The following is an 18,448-nucleotide window of genomic DNA, read 5'->3' as shown; positions in this document are numbered from 1 at the left end:
TCGTTAGGTTTAAAATATGGCAGAGGTCAAAATCAAGCTGACCCGGGACAGGATAAATGTTGCCCCAGGCTCTTCATTCTCTCCAAGTTCAGAATAATTGTATGTCAGGGGAAATCTTATGGCAAGCAGCTTCATGAAGTGGGGGCACCAGACACACCTACCACCACCGCCTTACCCTACACCACCATCTGCCACGTACAACTGGCAACTCCAGTGGGCATCAAATGAAACTCTAGACTTTGGAAAACACAAATTTCCCTCAAGATTAGCACTAACTTAGAGGCAGCACAGTCCGTGGACGCCTTTGTCTGCTGCGATGCTTCTATACGTTAAACAGGTTTGAAATCTTACGGCAAGACCAGGCACAAACTTGACGTGAATTACAGACATCAAGAGGATGCCACATAGGCAGAACTAATGTTTCAGTCGTGTGAACTCCCACCCCCTGGCTTTTGCTCGAGGAGGCATACAGCCAGCATCGGTCCAACTGTACATAAACAACCCTCAAGGCATCAGTTTGGCTTCTGCACCAGCAGAAGTCTTTCACCTATGAAGCGTTGCCTGTAAGCCTTGGCGAAGGAAGAAAGGGAGAGTGACTCTTTCAAGCTTCACACGCAGCATGGAAAGACCCAAACTAGACAATATTCCATTTGGTTCTTTTATTAGCAGAAGTTAAGAATACAGCAAGTAGTAAGATCCCATCTTACATGGAACCATCACCAGAGTCCCCAACCATCAAAACCCCAGAATGTGCTTCATTGCTTTCAACAGTAAGCAATTTTTAAAAAGAAATATACTGAACAAGGCCACTATTTAATGGGGAAGGAAAGAAGCCGTAGGTCCTAACTATTCTATGGCAATAACCTGCACACAGAGCAAGCAAGCCTCTGACTGCTGAGAGTAAGGCATTCAGGTGCCAACCTGGGAAGAGTTCTCAGCAAGAGCTACAGAAAAGTGCACAGCTAGGTTGTTTTTATTGGAACACACAAACTTCTCTAACAGAGAGACTGACGGGATTAAGAATAGCAGGTGGAGTACTGTGTTTTTGTAATAGTTCTGTGCTGCATAGGACCAGGTTACAATCACCCTTCGAGGAGTGAACGTGGGATGATCCAGGATGGAGACTGCCACTTCTGCTGGTACTGTTACAGAGGTATCCCAAAGCGCCTTACAGACAGCTCTGATTCTGATATGCACCACGCTTTTCTCAGACACCAGTATCCTTCCTGCCAGGCAACTCTACATCTTTGTCAGGGATGCCAGTGCTATTAGCCCTTACATCCAAGTTAATACTGCTCTTTGTTTTAGTACCGCACAGACCTGTGATAAGCTTCTGGCCCTACAGGCATCCAGCATAGTTATCCTACAGAGAACACGTCCCTCTAAGCTCGCAGACTGCTGCGGCACCTCTTCCTGCAGCTGACCTCACAGCCAGAGGCTTTACAAAGACTCCATTCGAAGGATGAAGCCTTAATATCCAGTCAACTTTCAGAAGGCATTCTGTTTCTACTTGACTCCATTAGGCAAAGGAACTCCCCAAAACACACTCCATGATATCCAGGGGAGGGGAAGATCTTTGCAATCCACAGTTCTCTCTTGGAAGGATGAAAATTCAAACTTGCAGGAGTCCTTAAAAAAAAAAACACAACAAAAAAAAAATCCACCCTTTACCTACCTTCCTTGTGAAATACAGCATTTTATGAGCTGTTTAACTCATCTGTGAGAGAGGTAATTGCTCTGAATTTCCAACTGAACGCTCCAAGCAATACCTGTGCCATAACAAACAGAAAGTTCAAGTTTCGTCTTACGACTCCTAAGATCCTCCTTCAGCCTAGCTTCTGACTGGGCTCCAATGATCAAGCTGCATCAATTACACAAGAGAAGGGTATATAGCTCCCTTTATATAGGAGGTGTGTCTGCTCCACAGCAATCCAACTGAACTCTTAGTTTTAGGTTTAAGAAATACCAGCAGTCCCATTGCTAAAGCACAGATGGGAAGCAGACCTAAGAAGAAAAGAAGAAGGAACCACATTGGACTGATTGTGGATTTTTCCTCTTCAAAAGAAAAAACTGCAAACTCCCTTGGCATACGGAGCCTGACACATGAGACGGTAACGTGCCTGAGGTCTGCAGTAACTGTTAACTCCAAGTCCTGGAGAGCACAGCTTCCCCTTTCCAGTCCATCTGAACCCCACCTCTGTTTCCCCTCACATGCTCAACCATCTTTTGACAAGTGCATTACCATCACTTATTCAGACAAAACAGGGCAGGCCGGCAAATGGCAGCCGCCTACTCAATGGGGGCCTTTGGGTATAGGCAGGCACTGATGGATTCGGACTGTTTGCCATTTCATGAGCAGTTATCCCATCATGCTCCAATTCATACCATGAGAACCAAAACAACTTACTGTAAGATCCACTACCCAAAACTATACAGACCGCGCAAAGCTTGGAAGGCAGCCGTCCCACACGCTTAGCCAGGGCACAGGTGTATCTTTCGAGTTACCCGAGTCAATAAACTTGCTAACACTGTGACCTGGATGACAACATGATTAATCCAGCCTTCACAACCCTCGTGTACATGTACTGAACCTACTCCAAGTGCTGGCAAGGACCCCACATTGCCCAGGGCATGCTGGCCGCAAGGAAGATCTGCAGGGCCAACATGCTTCACTCCTGGGAATTTTACCTGGTCCTCCTGCAATCATTTATTTTGTGCAAAATTGAAACAGTGTGTGGTACTTGCATGTTGCATTCTTTACAAAAACCCCTTTCCCCCCACCCATTTCTTAAAACATTTATATAAATTTTATTTAAACAGAAAGTTAGAAATCTTATTTACAATTTGTTTTTCTCCCAAAAGAGCATTTAAAATCAACTCCCAAACCCTCCAAGAGGATATAAATTTAACCTTGATTTTTTTGTCTTTTTTTTTAAAAAAAAAAAGGAAACTGCTAAGCTATCCCTCCCCACTTCTACAAATAAATATGGCATTGAACAGAAGCCGATTTGGAAGGGTCCTCTGTAGCTCAATCTGTAGATCCCAAGAATAAATTAGGGTTTCAGAATTTCCTGGTCTTCAAATTGATTCATTCCATTGCTTGAGGTATAGAATTTATCTTGGTTAGTCAGAATCCCCATGAAGCTCCATGCCCCACCAGCTGAAACCTGGATTCTTCTTAGGTATTCATTCTGCTAGCCTGTATGCTTCAACCGCACTTGCGGCACTGTTTTGGTTACTATCTTGGGCTGAAGGCCGGTTTTACTGCATCCCATCTTCCTCTGTGCAGCCTCCTCCGACCGTGAAACGGAACTCCTGGAGGTTCGAAACCCCGTGGAAGTGCACGAAAGCGCCAGCCACTACAAAGACGTGAAACAGCTGATGGGAGTGGAACTGCGGAAGAGAAAACACTTCTGTTCAGCCGGGGTACTTTGGGTTCTAGTGCTATCCTGTCTCCAAAAAAGCCACACATTCAGCTGAAGTACACAGTAACACGTAGCAGTACCTCAAACCACAAGCTGCAAAGTTCTCCAGGTTGTGTATTAGAAGCCCATCCCTCTTCTATCATTAGCAGAATAATCAATTTCCACACACACACCCCCCACCCTTTCCTTCAGTCACCTTAACCAGCTGGTCAATCAACAAATACGCTACATAAATGCTATACGGCATTTTTGTGAAGGGACAAGGATCATTTCAGAGCTTTGGGCAAAAGGCTTATGCAGGACACTTAAAATTAGTTCCTCCACAACACACACTGGTGGGTCATTAATAAAAAGAGCTATTCTCATACAGCTAACAGGTACAAACTTTGCTCTGGTCACAGGCATAAGTTTTACCAGGTGGATTTTCAGAACACTTATTTTATTTCTCTGCCACAGAGAAACAGAACAGAAAAAAGTATTATATTAAAACCTAGAAACAACCAGATGTTCTGAATGAATGCCCAGGACGCTATTGATTATAGTACAGCAGAATGAAAACCATGAGGGAGCTACATGACAAAACATGCCCTTGTTTGAGGGAAGCCATACCAATATGGATAACACTCTTGAAAAGTTTCTACAAATGTGCATTTGCAGGCTCCGTGGGAAGCTTGGAAAAGGGTGGTGGCACGCCAGTGCTTTTGGAGCCTAGCTCATTATCGTAACAAGGCTTTGTTTTGGCCATTTAAACAAGTCCAGCACACCGCTCCTGTGCAAAAGCTACTCAAACCACCCAGGCCTCATCCTCACGTCTTACCTTCTTTAGGGGCTTTAAACTATCCTAGCAGAAGTACAGCGGCCTTCCAAAGGGCTGCCTCCCTCTCATCTCTACTCTTACTCCAGCCAATTTCTTTCTTTACGTCTTCCCCACATATTTGCCCTCTACAGTCTTCATGATCCTTTCCCTCATCCCAAGTTTCCCCCACCCACCCGCTCACCCTACCTTCCCCTACTCTGGGCCAGAGATCCCTCCAAAGTCTACCATCTCTATCCAGCGTTTTCACTGGCTACATAAGATGAGGAGCCAGACATGGGGAAGATCCCAGAGAACGCACTGAACATGAGAGAAGTAACCATGCACTACTCTGCACAGAAGGAAGGTAAGATGTGTGTCTGCAGGATCCTCAATGCACAAAAAGGTTTGCAAAACTGCTTACCCATCTATTAAAGCTATCTGGTAGATGTGTTGGGGTGAATTGGCACGCCAGCAGTTACCTCGGACCAGCCAGCTTGCAGTAAATCAGAAAGAGAGGCACCAGGTAAGCCAGGCTCAGAGAGCCTGCAGTTGTTTGGCCCCTTAAGACTCTATGCTTCTGGTGCAGCAGTTTGATACTTGCAATAAGAAAACACTGACACAACATCCTCCAGCCTCAAGGGGAACCAGCTTTCACGTTGCTCTCCTCACCCAGTCATTCTGTAGACTCACCCAGATGTCACACTTGCCAGGGAAGAATCTCTCCGGGATGCGGGCAGCATATAGTGCAGCACCAGTGATGTACAGGCATGCCATGAGTGCCAGCCAGCCTATCTGCCCCATTGTGGCTGCTTTCAGGAGCCCCTCAGAGATGACAAAGTGCAGGGTGGGAATAACCCCACTAAGACCCAGACCTAGAAATACTCCTGGGAGGTAAAGAAAATGTGGGAGAGTCAGATTTGGACACACTGGTGGTAAAGGGAGACAATGAAAACACAAAAGCTATGGAGGGAAAACTCGGTATTTGCCAAAGCAGCAGAGAGGTGACAACTCTTGAAGCTGGAGGGCCCCAGAAGAGCTTTGTTGGAGAGGAAGTTAAAGAATGTACAGGCTTCCTTCATATACCAGAATCTACTTAGCTATATGTTCCAGCAGATACTGAAATACTTCATTTAATAACTGCATCTGCCATCTTTAATGTACCTTGAGCCAGTTACAGATCTTGGACTGTAGAGGGCACTGAGACTACATGAACTACATCTCACTTTACCATAACTTCTCAAGAGCAGGACAACAAGGAGACACAACAAAGATTATTTATCATATACTGTACAAGTAGTCCTAGGACACAGAAAAGTAGCATCTGAGGCTCATCTGATCTGCCATATATTGTTTAGATTTTAGCAGCAAGTACAGAAACCTTGTAAAAAAAAAAAGCATGCGTGGGGGGAATAATCACTTTCCATCCACAGATTTTTAAGTTTGGAAGGCTGAACTCCCTGAAGGTACACCCATAGCTTGTCCAGGAAATCTAGATTTACTGTAGACTGCATGTGCAGGTTAAGTAACAAGAAATATTACTATTTAGCCCAGCTGTGTCCAGATTCCATAGCTGCCCCCTAAAGGTTTCTATTTCTTCCTACCTCAGAATGTGAAACCATATCTGTTTTTGTTCTTTTGATCATATGAAGAGAAAACTAGGCTCTTTGTCTTAAATATGTATTTTACCTAGGCAAATCATTCAGATTAATTAAATCATTCAATGATTTGCTAGTGTCTGAGCCTAGTATTACAAAAACAAACAGTAGAACAAACGTACACATACACACACCAAGCAGTCAGTCATTTTTTGAGAGCGTAAAGTCGCTAGTTATAGCTATGAAATATTTTGCACTACCTTTCTTACTGCATGTGTTACTGTCCATTTCAGGAATGCACTTCCAGGACTTGCACCAGCCCTCATCTGTGCATCCAGTTGGCTATAATCAATGCTGAAACAAACCCCATCAAGTTCCCAATCCAAGAATATTAGCTCTCTATAAAATTAAGTTCTCTTCCCAATTAAGTCTTCCCAAGACAGTTTTTCCAAGTGGCAAATAGGAAGGAGGAAAGGCAGTCAAGAAGCAAAACAATTAAGTTCGGATCTTACCTGCCCTCACACCCCGGTATTCAGGGGTTGCAAACATGTCCCATTGTGAGACAATTATGGCTGCAATGCCCAGGACACAAATCACAATCAAGTAGATGAAGCAAGGCTGAGGGTTGCAGTAGAAGGAGTAGTACAGCCACGGTACAAAGCTGCCCATTATGAGAAGTGCAATGCCAGAATAATCCAGCCTAGAAGGAAACAAAAATCAGTTTGATAAGAAATGCGAACCTTGGGAAGTCCTCATAGCAACACTTCCTTCTTCAGTAGACCAACTGACGACTACTCACTGCAAAATGAAGTTATTCTCACTATTGAAACTTACTTCCTGATGGCAATTCCTCCACCAGTGCCCTCCTACAGTAACGGATTGCCTTGATAAACAGCTAGTAAGGCAGTTTTTGGACAGTCATCAGCTATCCATACAGCAGCCTTTAGACTAAAGCTTTTTGAAGGAAACTCGGATTTAAACTTCAGATGAGGAAAAAAGCAGCACAAGCGTCCTCTGAACACAAAAAAGGGCACATAGTATGTTGTGAGAGCACAGCCAACACCAACACTTTAGTGACTGACAAGCATGAGTTAGTTCAGCATCAGCTTAAGCGACCACTGGGGAATAATGTTGCAATTTTTCAACCACACTGTCTTCCTGTACACCAGCGAAGAAAAGGAGTTCCTACAGCCATTGCTTTTTACCACACCCTGACAAAATCCTCCTACAAAATATGACTGAGTTCATTTTTCAGCAGGGGATTTTAATTGCTGGGTTACTTCAGAGGTGGTCGTGCAGATTACACGATCCTAGGTTGAGTGATCTTAGGAAGTATGAGATATTTAATCAGCCAGAATACTTTGTAAAACCAAAAGACCAAGACATCGTGATACATACTGTGGAGCTGTCTGACATAAGTTTAAGATTCAAAGTTACTCAGAACAGTTGAAATTACAAGAAGTGACAGCTGCATTAAAAAGTCAAAGTCCTGCAACTAAGCTCTAGGTATATTACTTCCAGCAGCAAAATGCATGCACATGCCTGCCAAGCAGCAGAAAACAAAGGAGTTTTAAGACTAAAAGAGCACAAAAACTCATGCTGAAACAAACAGTAATTACAAGAAGCTGCACTGAATCTCTGCTCAACTCTGTTCCAAAGTACGTGCAGTCATGCAATGAACAACAACTACATTGGGGCTCCAGGCATAAATCCCAGCCCTGTTTTCCCACCTGTTTCCTATTTGGCCTTCCCTGTCCTCTAGGCACTTACTTGGAGAAGAGCCGGGAAACACCTTCTGAGTGGCAATAAACTGTGTGGAAGAGCCATGAGAAGGAAAGGCAGAGTATGGCTCCCAAGAAGAACAATCCAACCACCACTTTCTCCTGCACAGGTGCTACAAAGGACATGTTTGGCCGAAACATGTAGAAGATTCCCAGACAAAGGAAGAATACGCATCCTGAAAAACAGTAAGACAGAAAGGTGTCAAGTTCACGCATACTGAAAACTTTTCTTTCTAAAAGCATGACTTTAAGGTACAGGAGCACTAAACAGGTGCTGCATGACAATCAGGAGCACACATGCAGAATAAAGTACTGCCCTACTTCAGTTACGCATTCTAACCTAATTTCTGCCTCAGACTGATGCAATACAGACTTGTATGGACTCTGTATTTTTAATTGTTTTGCAGAATGCCTGACAACATCAGATTTTTTAAATTGTTCTAGAATGTTTGTTGCAAAATGTAAAAAGAGAAGGGCACAGCTCAAAGAAACCCTTTTCCTTTCAAGGCTCCTTGCAAGCTGAAAACCACTCATACAAGGTACAACTTAAATGTGCTCCTGTGGCAAGAAATGTGATCTCAATTAACACCTACGCACTTGGGAATAAAGAATATCTACCAGTAATTTCTTAATGATGGGGAAAATTTTAATTCATTCCCTTGTATTGAATGCCATAATTACGGAAGACCCATCCAACCCTGGTGGGATAAAATTGGGAGAGGGATACCAACCTGTTAGTTTAACAGGTTACTAATAGAACCATAATGCTGGCTGCCCTACACCCCTTTCTATCTTGAGGTCAAAGGAGAGCAATGAAACCTATTAGCATTAGAGCAAACTGAAAATACCTAGAAGATGTGTCCAGATGTTACCAGTCTCTGTATGTATTCTGAAGATACTCTTGAAACAAGCCCGGAAGGAAGGCATGGGTGGTCTGTGTCCATGCAACAGGTAGTCATTGTCCTTTAGCCAGTCAGGCAGAACATCATGGGGAATGACTCTCCATCTGCCCTCCCATACCTAGAAGTTAGAAGATTTTAGTTAAAATGCAAGGAATTGTATTCCACTGATGTATGGCAAAAGTCTGAAAACCTGTATTGGTAAAAGTGTTAATCTATGAGTACAGTAAACAAAAAAGGGTTAATGGGACATCTTTAGGGAAAAGACTTTACACTTGAAATGCTATGCTTAAGTCACTGCTCCCTATTCAAAATTGTATCACTATAAAGTTGAGCTGCACCACCAGAGAGAAACACTTCAGCAGTTCATTGAACAGATAAGCTATTGGGCTTTTCTTACTGCTAATGAAGGGAAAGCATTTAATTAATTTCCATGTTCTGTCATTTTCATGGATCATCCTTTCCATTAAATTGAAGAAACCTACACCTAGTTCTCTCCAAGAAGTAAGTAAAAGCCGCTTCTTCCAACCACAAGCCAATCTGACTATATCTGCCAGCGTTTGGGGCAGTCTAGCAAAGAGCTACTCAGACTAATATGGGCAAGAAAACATGAAATGGCAAGAGTCCTGTGAGAAGTGTCTAATCCCTTATCCAGGTTGGAGAATAATGCCCCAACACTCTCAAAACAAATGGTGACAGATCAGTTAAGGCAACAGGTCCATGACTCTCAATTCCATCAGATTTCTTCTTTAAAGGGAGAGAGAGCATAAGTGCACATCTATTATTGCAGCTGGTTCCAAAGGAAAAAAAAAAAAATGCGTGCACAGGTGTTCTCAGCACTGCTTCAGTAACATAAGATACATGGAGTCTTCAGTTTGGCTTCAGAAGCAGCGCTGCCAAGCAGAGGGGTATCAGGGCACTGCTTTATGTACCGGGGTTGTTTCTGTAGTGTTCCTTGGATTTGTCGTCTGGCTAGTAATACAGCAGCGAGCCCGAAGAATCCTGAAACACTAAGTTTAAAAAGCTACATTCTTATTTCAGTTTCAACAACAAGAGCCCAGACTTTTAAAATCAATTCTCCATACTCCTTCATGGAAGCAAAACAAAACTAATCAGAATAACCAACCCAGTTAGACTGGATCCTTAAATACATTAAACAAGAAAATAACTAGTTTACTTCATGAACCAAAATTTTGAATTGAGGTAGGATCAGCAGGAGGGAATTCAGTTTACACAATACACCCTACAGAACATCTGAAAAGGGAAATGATGCATAGTAAAAAAACAACCAAAAAAAAAACCCAAAACCAAACCAAAACCCAAACAACAAAACAACCCCCACACAAAAGAGGACCAAGTAACTAGGGTCCCTCTCCAAAAACATCAAAGAAGAGTTCCTAAAACCAGCAGGAACCAGCGTATAAAGTGGCAGCACTCCTTTCATCAAAAAAGGAGGGCCGGAGACTGGTACAGCCCCATGGCTCTAAAAAGTAGCAAAAATTGAGCCAAGGTCAGTAATTAAAATCCACAATGGATTTACTCAGATACAGTTTTAATACAGCCTTGTTTTCTTTTCAAGTAAGGGATAAAGCTTATTCTACAATGGATGGAAATTGTGCTGGAGAAAAAAATATTTGCAAGTCTGAAGAAACCTAAGAAAAAATGACCTTGCAAATGAAAGTGCCTTGAAACAGAAGGCTTTTATTCTGCTTTGCACTCACAGGTGTTTCTCAAGAGAGACTCCTCAGCTCCGTGCTCAGCTCAAGTCTCATTTGTAATCCCTACTGTTCTGTGCTTTTCAGTTTATTAATTTATGACAGAATGAGATCCTGAGATGCTGTAGTGTTACTAGTTAAGGTATGGTGTGTTCCTGCTCTCCCTCACATTAGTTGTGCAGTTGCTGCAGGTACAGTCTGTTCCCCACTGGAGCTTCCTAAAAAAGGAAGCTACTTCAGCAGTTTCCACATCCCCTTACCTTACACACAAATTCTTCCATTCTCTCCATAGCATGGTGGGCTTGTAGAAGAGGTGACATACCCATAAACCCTTCATCTTCTTGAGGTGACTCATCGTTGTCTTTAGACTCCTCAGAACACTGGGGGGGAGGCAGAAAAAGTACAGAAAATGCTTTGTAGAAAGATGAACAGAGAAAGGTGACATTGTTTTCCGTACAAAACTATGATTTGAGGTCTTGGCAAATAAAGAAATCGTCTTTTCTTGTACGCACTGAGGAAAGAATTCAAAAGAACCAGCAAAAAAACTATTACATTCTTAGGTATCTGAGAACAACTCACATCTAATCCATTTTGCACATGTTTTCACCAAGTTTAGAAGAAAGCAGTGTTCTCCTGTAAGTTACGCTTCATTAAAGACTAGATATGGAGTCTGAGGCTTGCAGCCTACCCACCTCTAGGGAAGAATTACTTCCTATTTTATGTTTCAATGTCACTATGCCTGCCTTAATACCTCTATAACATATCTGGCATTTTAGGATAATAGAAGGCAAGCCAAGGAGACGAATCTATTTACCTTGTTATAGGTGAAGATCTATTCTGTTTAGCTGATGCTTCTGTTCAGCTCATAATCCAGTAATGGACATTTACTCTTTTGTTTGACTTTCAAGGTATTTGAGAAACCAATATGAAATTTTTGCTAGTTAGACAAAGGCAAGCTATCAAAGAAAAGCAGTAACAGACAGAGTTTTAAGCAAAATTCAAATAAAGATAAATATATCCCCAAGGTGTACCAGGAGAATTTTGAAAATAAACAAACAAAAACAAAAAAAAAACCACTGAGCCTGGATATTCAGCAGGTGCACATCACTAATAACTCTACAGGAACGAGGTTTGGTAGCTTTCTACCCTGTGCTGACGTATCACATCATCTACATATTATGGCATGTTCTAGCTTTCCATTTCGGAAAAAAGCAGAGGGGCCACAAAAGTTCTACATTCCTTCTTGGTTAATACAATGCTCTTGGCCCATCAAAGACTCCATTGAATGCTTCAGCTTCCAAAGTAAACAAGTCTGAGAAAGCTAGAAAAGAGAGAATGACTCTTTTGTGCCCTTCAGGCCTGACACCACCCACCTCATGACCACGCCAAGAAAGCCCCACAGCCTGTATGCAGACTGGCTCCCTCCATATTACAAGCCACAATACTTTTTCTCCCTCCTATTCCCAATTCAAGGTTAACAACTTTAAAATCGAGATTACTTTTCACTAAGGCCATCCAAACTCAGGGAGAGTCTAGTATATCACCTCACATATTTTGTCTGGGAATTATCATCAGTAATGAAGTAGCCACTGAAGCCTCATTTTTTGAAGAGGTCACCACCACCACCACATAGTTCTTGACCCAATTTTGCTTAACCAGAATGCAGATCTCTGCTATGTAGTACACAGTATGCATCCTTTGTGTTTTATGTATGTCCTCACATTTGTCCACACCAGGACAACTTGATTAACTAAATGCATCTTTGCACATAATCCATGTCCCTTGTGCTGCCTACTCGCCTTCATTTATCATTCCAGTCAACATCCCCTCTGTGGACATCTGGGCAATGATTTCACATTTTATAGGAGATGATTGATATAAATATTGATCAGCGCTAGGCAGATCCTACAGCAATATAAGACAGTATTAAATACACTCTCACTGCCTAGATTATCCCATTAATTCTACTGAGAAAGGCATCAGGCAACACAGAGATGTAAATAGGTTTAAAATCCTTGTAAAATAGGCACATGTCCTGTTGGACCAGAAAGAACATTTAAAAAAAATTTTATTTAATTCTGACTCAACAACATTCACTGTCTGTCATTTCCCACACTGTCAATTTTACTGGGTTTTTCTACTAATGGATCACTCTGGTTAGGATTCTCAGTTTTCAATATTCTAAATAACTCAAGGTCATAGAATGGTTTAGGCTGGAAAATACCTTTAAAGATAATCTAGTCCAAGCCCCCTGCCACAGGAATCCAGATAAAATGTTCATGATAGTCTACAAAATCTTACAAAATCAAAGAAATCCTCAACTTTCAAGAACACGCCTTACAGAAAAGTAAGGCTAGTGTAAAAGTTCCAATGTACTTGATACAAGAAGCACTGCTATGCCTTTTAGCTACCCTAGAATTCCCTCCCCTAGCACCACACAATGACCAGCTGGAATGGGGTGAACAAGTTAGTAATCCTCAATTTACAAAACTGGGTGGACTGAGGGGAAAAGGTCCCTTACAGAATCAAAGCCTGTATTCACTGCAGTCTGCCCAGCGACTCAAAGTGAAAAAACCTCCATTTCCCCCTCTCCACACGCTCCCTCCGTTTCTAGAATGCTGGGAAGGTTTAAATTTGAACAGACTGTAAAGCGCAAAGAGCAGAGCTATTTATGAACTAGTCCAAAATCTTTGCATTTTGGCAATGTGCCTACAAACAAATCATTACTGAGCTGCTTCTAGTGATAAAAAGAATTCATATCATATACACAGTCCAGATTACTGCCAGAAAATTGAACTGATTTTACTATCTCCTTCCTGCCATTAAACTGCAAAATTAGCATTCAAGGAAAAAACCTAAAGCTCAGCTTCTTAGTCCTTTTCTTGCTAAGGAGGCAAAATGAGGTCTGTTCTGGAACGTCCGTCTTCTCTTGACTCCTTCCTGCAACGTCCCATTAGAAAGAACAGTAAACTGCACTTATTGGAAGCTGGAAATCTATAGTTGCAGCTCAACACCAATGCCAGCTTTCATTTGGAAATCTGAAGTCTATTGACCTCAGTTCTTCAGTCAGTGACTGAAGGGAAAAATACCACTTTTCTGTTCAGAAGGCATATTGTTTTAAAATTTCCACTGGGCCAAGTTGCTTCATATCTTAGGATTCCCATATTCTCTCTTAATTGGCGGACTGGATCAGAAAGCCAAGAATACTTCTAGAATGTAACAACATAAGCAAGCATACACTTCAGGACCTGTTTTTGATTGTTTCTAAGTTCTGCCCAGAGAATTACATTTTAAAATGGGGAACACGGGTAAATAATCTTACTTGCTTAAGACCATGCAAGAAATGAGAGCCCAGGACCACACTCTGATACTCCCACTTTTCATGCAGTACGATATATCCTGAAGCAAGTGCTTCCAGAATAATTTTTGCCTTTCTACTTTCTAGATCATTGGCCAAAAGGTTTTTCACTCAACTAACGTTTCATGTGTTCTTCTATGTCATCTAATTTACTCTTTTTCTTTTAAAAGCAGTCTCAAATTTTGGTTAAATAATTCTGTGAAGTCTTTAGAGCATTTAAGAGCATCTTGAAATAAAAATCCTCATTCACTTGTAACAAGCAAGCTTGTTGCAATCATCGGCCATCATTATTCTGCTGTGCATATGCAGCAATGCTTAGGACCAGTCTTTCATACAAATCAGAAATCATAGCTTCTGTATACTTATACTCTAAAGTGTCTGGACACTTAATTCTATGTGAATGCCAAACAACCCTTCCAATTTTAATCCTACCCCCTTTGCAAATTCATACAGTGTTACAGCTACCACAAATATCGTACAGATACCTAATGAAATGGAAATTATACAACAGAAGTATAAACCAATCCAGAGTTGAATACTGGTACCAGAGAATAAACTTAAACCTGAAGGACTAGTGACAATGGCCGAAAGGATAGTTTTACTGCTTATCCATATGCAGTTTATTTTGGGAAGTTTTCCAGATTTTGTGATAACAGCAATAGACAAGAAGGAAGAGAGAGGTAGAAATCGTTCTTCTAAACAAGAATTTCAGAGTTTGCTTTGGTAGGGATAGAAAAGGTTTAATGCCAAAACCAAGACACATAGCACCAGAACAAACAAGAGTAAGAAACCTAAGAGTCCAATTGCACAGTGCCCATCATTAAGTAAGTTTATTTTAACATTAAAATCTCCCACTTTTATAGCAATGGCACAGAAGTTTGAAAAAGTTTACATTTCGTACAATAATTTGTTGCCTGAATACAGTCCAAAAAAGTCAGATCGCATAGCCAAAGGCTCTATTACAGACAAAACTGCAGTGAAACACTCTCTAGTAAATGCAATATACTTCTCTTGTCTACTGCAACAGCTTATCCTTCTCACATAGATTAACAGGTTTTATCCTATCGCTCTCGAATCTGTTAACAGACACACTGTTTATTAATGCCCTAACTATGGAAAAGCCTGTCAGAACTCAAGTCGCAGTGGTAGAAAAAAGATTGCGGAAACCCTCTTACCACTTTGGAGAAAGTTGTGTTCTCTGGACTTCAAGCGGTAAGTGTAGTTCCTTGATGTCAGTTTAAAGATTTCTAGGAAGTTTGAGAGTTTGCACATGACTGCTACTTGCACAGGTGACAAGCAAGCTCTGTTCATCACTTCAGACTGTGATTTTGCTAGAAAATGTCATCCATCTGTGCTCATTAGAGTGTGCAAACTGAAACATAAGTCAGACTTGAATGAAGCCACCTAAGAAGCTTACTCTCTCAAAAGTAGTCCTCTTCTCCCTCACCCCCATCTTCCTTTACACTGCTTCTGGCACCCCTCTGATCCCTAGGTTGATTAGCTGATCCGATACTAATCTGGCAGAAATTGCTCACGTTTTTGCTAGGTGAGCTTCCTATTAGGTAATACAGTTGGTTCAGATGACCGAGGGATTTAAGGAGCTCAGGCTAGTACAACATAAACCAAGGGAGCATCAGGTCCCACTTTACTGGGATCCGCTACAGAATGCTTTGTGTGGATCATGTTCAAGGACAAGTTTCTTTTTGACACATATCAGCTGGATGCCAAATGATCTCCAGTCCCCCTTTTTGTAGTGTTTATCAGTTAGAAAGAAACTTAAGAACCTAGCTAGGCATGGATTAAGGAAAGTTAAACTTATGATCATTTCAATAGGCTGCTGTATTCTCAAAAATTCCAGAAGCTTTCAAGACTGCACTTTCAGAAATTTGACGGTTTTCATTGGTTGCATGTATGGTATTCAATGCAGAATGAGAAGTGCACACACAAACCAGTAGTGCTAGTAGCTGCAATACAAGTCTCCTAAACCACGGAAAAGGCAGAACTCTTCTGTGTTAGGGTTCCTTTTTGGACAGAGGTATCACTCAGTTACTTGAGGGCCTAGATGACTGTGCGCATACCTACACGGTATTAAGCTCTGGAGTTAATGAAGCCTCATGCTTCAAAGCTCAACTGTTTGCGATGTCGATTCACCATCAAGATGTCACCAATGCCCTAAAGCTACCATCACAGGAATTTCCAAAGCATGACACGTAATATTCTTGTTCCTTCCTCCAGCTGCTGACAGATGCTCCCCCTACTCTTCTTGATCTGTGTCCTGATAGAACTCTGCCTCGATACACACACATCATCGTAACACAGGCAAGACCGTTCAGAAAAAGCAAACGTCTTGATTAACACCAAGTCGTGGGATATTATATGACTCAGTACTTATATACAATTCTCTTAAAATGCAAGTTAGAAAACATATGTTGCTGCATTTACAATACCACTCTTATCCTCCATATTAAACTGAAGTCACAAAGTCTAGACACAAACTTGGAGTTCTTGCTCCTGTTTATCTTGATCTCATCAGATGAATGATTAACAGTGTCTAACGTGACATTCAAGTCATTTAATGTTTCTTGGGGCAGCATTCCAGATTCAGTAACTCGAGAGCATCCAGCATAACGGCCAAGATACTTTCAAGGCTATAATATAAAAATGTTTTTTCTAATCGCATTCCCATAACATCCTTTTCAGCTAGCCAGACTGTTTTTCAGCAACTCCTCTGTGCCCATTCTGTCAACTGACCTTTTATCGACCAGTCTTTCATAAGAGGAAAGCAGCAATAGGTGGTGCCATGCCACGTCACTTCTCCTAAAAGCTTGTTGCACATTTTTTTTCAGAATTTTGTCAGCTTATGTTCTTTGAACTGTAAGTAATTAACAAGAAAAACACAACATCTTAAAACTTCCCCTGACTTCCCCTACCTTCTGCACATACCAAGTTATTTTTTAAAATACAGCTTTGTCATTTAGCATTTACGTTCTCTCTTAATGTGACAGGCTTGTAAATGTAGACACACCACAGTTTCCAAAAGGCTAACTACATTCACCCTCTAAGCAGGGTGCACAAAGCTGGTTTTGCTGCCACGGGACCAAAAAAAGACTTTCATTAGTGCTGTGCCAAAGACCCTTTCAGCCTCCTGGTCAAAATGTTAAGTACTTGAAGGTTCCTGGACTTTAGTATTTTTCCTTTGTAGGTCACCTTCTTTAAAAGCTACACTCCATTTAAAATAGCACTTGGAAACGGTTTTATACAACTGGTCATGGGTGACTGCTTGCTGGCACTCATTAAAAACAAGCACTAACATTTGACACTCGTTTAGCAAATAGTCCTAAGACAAAGTCACATTTTGGCCTCAGCAGCCTTGCTAATACACCTTAATTAGAACTAGCTCCCTCATCAAGTATCTTCAATTGAAAAGCATTTGTCAAATCTCTAAGCAGTAGCAATTACCGATTTTCTGTCAATGTCCAGTACTTGACAAGGACCAAATACCTCTATGCCCACATGTGCTCATCAGTACACTTTGGGGAAAAGCTGGTAGAAATTGCTTCTACTGCAGAAGATTCTCATGTGCCATTTTCTGCACCTCTGTCATTGTTAATCCTGACAGCAGAAAAAGAAAACAAGCATGCTGGGCCTATTGGGAAAAAAAATGCTCTGTTAAAAAAATAGAGATTGAAAATGTACTGCTGAACTTAACATAAGAGCAGTCAGCAGTCTAAAACAGTTGGAGGAAGATGTACAACACTGTTTTCCTCTTATATCACTGTGAAAGGCCATCATGTCCCCATTGCTGCCCAAATGAGGCAGATACAATCTCCAGGAGAACAAAGGCAAACACTGTGGAATCTAACCCTTGACCAGGGAAACAGTTGTGCCAGTGAATTATAAACAAAACCACTCCCTCCCTCTCCTAGTTACAACACCCAGCACAGCAAGCAACAGTTACAAAACCAGCTGGCAGGCAGCAAACTCAGCAGAGTACCAACATTTCCCCTCTCAAAGAGCCAAGACTCTCCAGACTAATAGGAGACAGTTGAACCCAGCTGCAACTCAAGAAGCCATAACCTATTACAATTTTCTTGTTAATTCACATGAGAGTTTTTTGGGAGACAGGGCAAACACCCCGACATGGCCATTTCCCACGTTACCAGCATTCTGGGGAGAATACTGTCTATTCATGGTTAACTGGGTCACCACTTTGTCTTTCCTGCAGACATTCAAGCTCTAAAAGCCTGTTAACAAACATGGCACATCAACTGTCAGTGAAGGATGGATCAACATCTGACCAACTCAAGCCTATGGAGCCTGGAAACTATCTCCATAGACATATTGCATGTCTTTGTACAGTTTAAGTGGGAATACTTGGAGTTATTATCCTCTGTGCATCCAAAAATGCTTTGCTGTACAAAAACCAGCATATTTGTAGGGCAAGATACTAGATTCAAGCACTTACTTCAGTGACCAGCAGTCTGAGTAAAATATGCATTACTTCCACTGCTTAGAACAGCAAGTGAAGGAGAAATTCAGATGCTAAGATCTTTCGACCTGAAGTGAAATGCCAATTCACATGCTTTCAAAGAAATAATGTTCTGTCTCAAGGGCTGCAAAAATGGAAGAAAAGGTGATAAAGTCATCTACAGAACAAATTTTGAACATAATCTGCTTTAAAGAAAAAGCAAACATGTTTTGGTGGGACCTTAAGTGCTATTATGCTAGGCCTTTGCCATACACACTCAGAAGACTACCAACAAAACCTACAATGCAGTGCAGGAAGAAGTCAAACACAGAAGCAGGTGCCCAAATTTTTAATCATAACTCCAAGTACCAATAGTAAAATGCGAGATTGAAAGCCAAATGGTTTCAAACT

At 41.5% G+C, this 18,448-nt stretch overlaps 1 protein-coding gene across 3 annotated transcripts in view; it reads right to left on the bottom strand.

The window, feature by feature from the left end:
• Positions 1-644: 644 nt before the first annotated feature.
• The window catches only part of ADIPOR2 (adiponectin receptor 2), a 45,288-nt gene continuing 27,484 nt past the window's right edge, over positions 645-18,448 (bottom strand). For 2 of the 3 annotated variants that reach the window (XM_064458461.1, XM_064458453.1), the window contains 6 exons: positions 10,472-10,591; positions 8,446-8,617; positions 7,587-7,773; positions 6,329-6,516; positions 4,912-5,105; positions 645-3,393 (listed from right to left, as the gene is read on the bottom strand). In XM_064458461.1, the coding sequence (XP_064314531.1) occupies positions 3,262-3,393; positions 4,912-5,105; positions 6,329-6,516; positions 7,587-7,773; positions 8,446-8,617; positions 10,472-10,591 (993 nt within the window). In that variant the 3' untranslated portion in view covers positions 645-3,261. The remainder of the gene's footprint in view (positions 3,394-4,911; positions 5,106-6,328; positions 6,517-7,586; positions 7,774-8,445; positions 8,618-10,471; positions 10,592-18,448) is intronic. The other variant, XM_064458469.1, reaches the window with a different exon arrangement.

This window comes from Phalacrocorax carbo, chromosome 1, assembly GCF_963921805.1.
Source record: "Phalacrocorax carbo chromosome 1, bPhaCar2.1, whole genome shotgun sequence".
Classification (NCBI taxonomy): domain Eukaryota; kingdom Metazoa; phylum Chordata; class Aves; order Suliformes; family Phalacrocoracidae; genus Phalacrocorax; species Phalacrocorax carbo.
The sequence above is the reverse complement of the archived record's forward strand: the minus strand, read 5'-3'. Positions and strand labels throughout refer to the sequence as shown.